Source organism: Anarrhichthys ocellatus, unplaced genomic scaffold, assembly GCF_004355925.1.
Source record: "Anarrhichthys ocellatus isolate YVR2014 unplaced genomic scaffold, GSC_Weel_1.0 scaffold104, whole genome shotgun sequence".
In the NCBI taxonomy this organism is placed as follows: Eukaryota; Metazoa; Chordata; class Actinopteri; order Perciformes; family Anarhichadidae; genus Anarrhichthys; species Anarrhichthys ocellatus.
The window spans coordinates 583,023-586,667 of NW_022280134.1; the positions used below are offsets into that span (position 1 = coordinate 583,023).

The 3,645-nt window shown below is 45.4% G+C and overlaps 1 protein-coding gene across 1 annotated transcript in view; it reads right to left on the reverse strand.

Moving 5' to 3' along the window:
• The window catches only part of LOC116399187 (rho-related GTP-binding protein RhoQ), a 19,935-nt gene extending 17,905 nt beyond the window's left edge, over positions 1–2,030 (reverse strand). The window contains exons 1-2 of the mRNA XM_031876147.1: positions 1,473–2,030; positions 1,092–1,150 (exon numbers count right to left, since the gene is read on the reverse strand). Of these exons, the coding sequence (XP_031732007.1) occupies positions 1,092–1,150; positions 1,473–1,614 (201 nt within the window). The 5' untranslated portion in view covers positions 1,615–2,030. The remainder of the gene's footprint in view (positions 1–1,091; positions 1,151–1,472) is intronic.
• Between the last annotated feature and the right edge of the window lie 1,615 nt (positions 2,031–3,645).

The window sequence follows — 3,645 nt, forward strand, 5'->3', positions numbered from 1 at the left end:
TATATGATACTTATTCAGTCTCTCTTTCAAACTCTCAAACTGGAGTTGGTGATTGTTGGAACAGTGGAAAACCAGCAAAGATTGTTCTGTCGAGTTTAATTTAAGTGTGTTTTGACATTTTCAGCGAGCTAAAATGACTGTTATCTGACTGGAGTCTGGTGGCTTTGAGGAGAGCATATTAATAATACATTTTGCACGTTAATAAATTATAATAACTGTCCAAATACCTGTTGATTTAATTTGCAATGTATTCACTTCAAAGCGCGTCACATTCCATCGCACCAGAAAATGGAAAAAAAATTATAGTTTTTCTACATTATTGTCATGTTTCCATCATCATCTGCCGATCGGAGCTGGAACCGATTAATATTTGTGACTACCGCAGAGTCATTTGTCCCAAGAATGAATGCCGACTGTGACCTTTACCACTGAAGACAAAAACCAGATGTTAGTGGGTGTTAGTGGGGGTTTTCCTTGTCCATTGGGAAAGGGTCTTACGTTATCACACAGACCAAAAGACCATTTTTGCCCTTAAAACTTAAGTCTGGAGGTTCTGGTGGTGAATAACGCACTGTGTCCTCAATGAGCCTGTCTGTTATGTGTTAACATGACTTCCTCTGTCTTTGTGTGTTTAGACTCACTCTTCTGCTGACTGGGAACATTATTGTGTGTGTGTGTGGGGGGGGGGGTTTCAGTACAGTTTTAACTGTTGCCCGCTGAATGGCACATTGTGAAGAAAAAGCCCATGCATTAGGGCAGCCCTGTTTAACAAACCTGTGACATCACTATTGGACATAGGAGCCCTGTTCTCCACATAATAGAACTATTGAACCCCCCCCCCCGTCACTAGCCATCACTGTCCATGGCACACATGGCACACACTCTCTGGCAGTTAACCCGTATGCGGAAAAAAAAACCGTCACCTGTTGCAGCTTAGTGTCTGGCCTGAATATGGGACCCGTCGGGTAGTTATTGGTCCCAGGAGTGCATGGGGAGACCGAGATAGAGGGAGTGTGTGTGTGTGTGTGTGTGTGTGTGTGTCCTTGACATGTTTGGCACCAAGCCAGGGGAGAAGAGAAAATCAACTGTACCTGACCAGCTGTGTCATACAGTCCCAGCAAGTACTGCTTTCCACCGACGTTGACACTCACTGCGAGGAAATGACAAAGAGCATGGTGAGAGGAGGAAGGGAAGGGGAGAGGATGGGGGGGGGGGGGGGCAGAAGGGGGGGGGGGGAGGGGTCCCCCCCAACCCCTCTCTGCTATGAAGGAGGCAAACAAGTGGTTTTGATTATAGCAACAGATGCAGGCCAATGCAGTTGGGGGGAAGAGTGGCAGAGGAAACGGGGAATTCACTCACTCTTATTAGATTTGGTTTCACTAGGCTACACAAACACACAGACTAGAAGCAGATCAACATGACGTGATGCTATTATTAAACGCCCATAGACCCAGTAGATTATGTATTCCTACCTGCATAATGATCAAAGACTGTGGGCACATACTCTTCTGGAAAGGCGTCGTTGGCATAGCTCATCAGGAGACACGTTTTGCCCACCGCACCGTCTCCCACCACGACGCATTTTAACATGATAGTACCGGTTCCGTTAGCCATGGTCCCGACCTTACCATCATCACCATCGGCCCCCCGACGCACTGTTGTCCTGACCCTAACCTCCTCCTGCTCCTCCTGCCGTGGCCGCTTCTGCTGCTGCTGCTGGGCGGTGATCCCCGCACGGCGGGCATCACCAGCGTCGGAGGCGGACCGCGCGCCGCACAGAGTCGGACTGGAACTGCATCTTTCACCACCACCGGTCACAGTTGTAGCGTCCTCCCCAAAAAGTGACCGTGAAGTGGGCCGGCAGACAGAATGAACCCCTCAGTCCTGAGAGGTGTTAATGCGGGGTTTTTCCCCCTAAAACCGCCTCTCTCACAGCACCGCGGGTGCCGCTCCGTTGCTGCCGCCGCTCCGTCGTGCGTCTCTTTCTCTCTCTCTCTCTCTCTCTCTCTCTCTCTCTCTCTCTCTCTCTCTCCACGGTGTGGCCCCCACGCCTGTGCTCTCTCTGTCGCTGCCTGTGCGCACTGTGCTGCTACCGCTGGTGGACAAGGTGGGTGTGCTTGCTGGAGAGGCGGAGCTTGGGTTTGAAAACGAGGGGCTCTGGATAAAGTACACTCCGCCTGGTGGGGATGTGTGGACCGAGGACTGTGAGGAATTACATCATACATTTAAGAAAGCTAATATGCAAACATTGGCCTACATTCTATTAGTCCTTATATAGGACTATGAGAAGCGCGTCGCCCCACAGGAGATAAAACAGTATGCTGGAGATGCTAATGAGTAGGACCACACACACCATAGGGCTCTGTTGGACTATAACAATAATAATAATAACTTTATTTATATAGCACCTTTAAAAACAGAGTTTACAAAGTGCTTTGACAGACAAAGCATTAAAAGCAAGGCAATAAAACAAAAGACAGTTCACCAGTGAGGCCCAACAAAGCAAGACAAACTAAGAGTTAAACCCTGATAAAACAGATGAAACAATAAAAGCAATCCATACCATAAAAATAAATAAATAAATAAAATAATTTTGTAAAATAAAATAATTTTGTAAAGTAAAATAATGTCAATAGTAACTTAAAAATAATTTTGTAAAATAAAATAATAATATTAATAATACAATTAAGCAGTGAGATGAAGACGTCACATACAAGTAAAAATAGGTTTTAAAAAGTGATTTGAAAGAGATTGCTGATTCTGAGAGCTTTATCTCCTCAGGCAGGTTGTTCCAAAGCCTTTTAGGCTTTAGGCTGATACAGTTTATAGTTTATAGTCTAGATACAATAAGTCCACACAGGAATATCGTGGCTTTAACGTCCCCCTAAACCCCACTATAAGTAACCTAAAACTCCGTCCCTAAATAAAGACAATAGTGATGTTATCTTGATTTCACCTTGGCTAGACGTGCATCTTCAGACAGTAAGCACACACCTCGCCTGCAATGTCGAAACTTCAGAAGTCTTCTAAATTTAGGGAAGTCTCTGTGTGCTTCTCACATGACTTTGAGGTTGAGGAGATGAATGGATAAACAGATAGACACATGCTGTGCTACTGTTTGTGTGTGTGTGTGTGTGTGTGTGTGTGTGTGTGTGTGTGTGTGTGTGTGTGTGTGTGGATGGTTGTGAGACAGGAGCGGGGAGCTGCAGATGGAGACGCCACAGGAGGAGGTGTGTGTTTGGGAAAGAAAGAGGGTACAGATACAGAGATTTGACCTCTGCCTTGTAGTCGACCAGGTGTGTGCTGTCTCCTCGAATTAGCTCACTTATAACTTCAAAGCATGTGTCACTACACATGGAAAGGAATGTGCACACACACACACATATGTCCTTGTTCCGTCTCTCTTAATCTCCCTGGTCTCTAAGCCAAGTGTTCCTAAAGCGAGTGCCTGCTATCCGGGTTGGGGGGACGGCTAAAGAATGTGTAAAATAAGATAACAAATGAAGACATCTTGACATAATCAAGTCAGTTGAGGGGGCACTTTCTGGTTTACTGACGAAAATAAACCAAAAATAAGTGCAGCAATTGAACTTAAATACAATAAAAAATCGAACTGCCAATATTTTAAAAGTTCTGTAAAATACG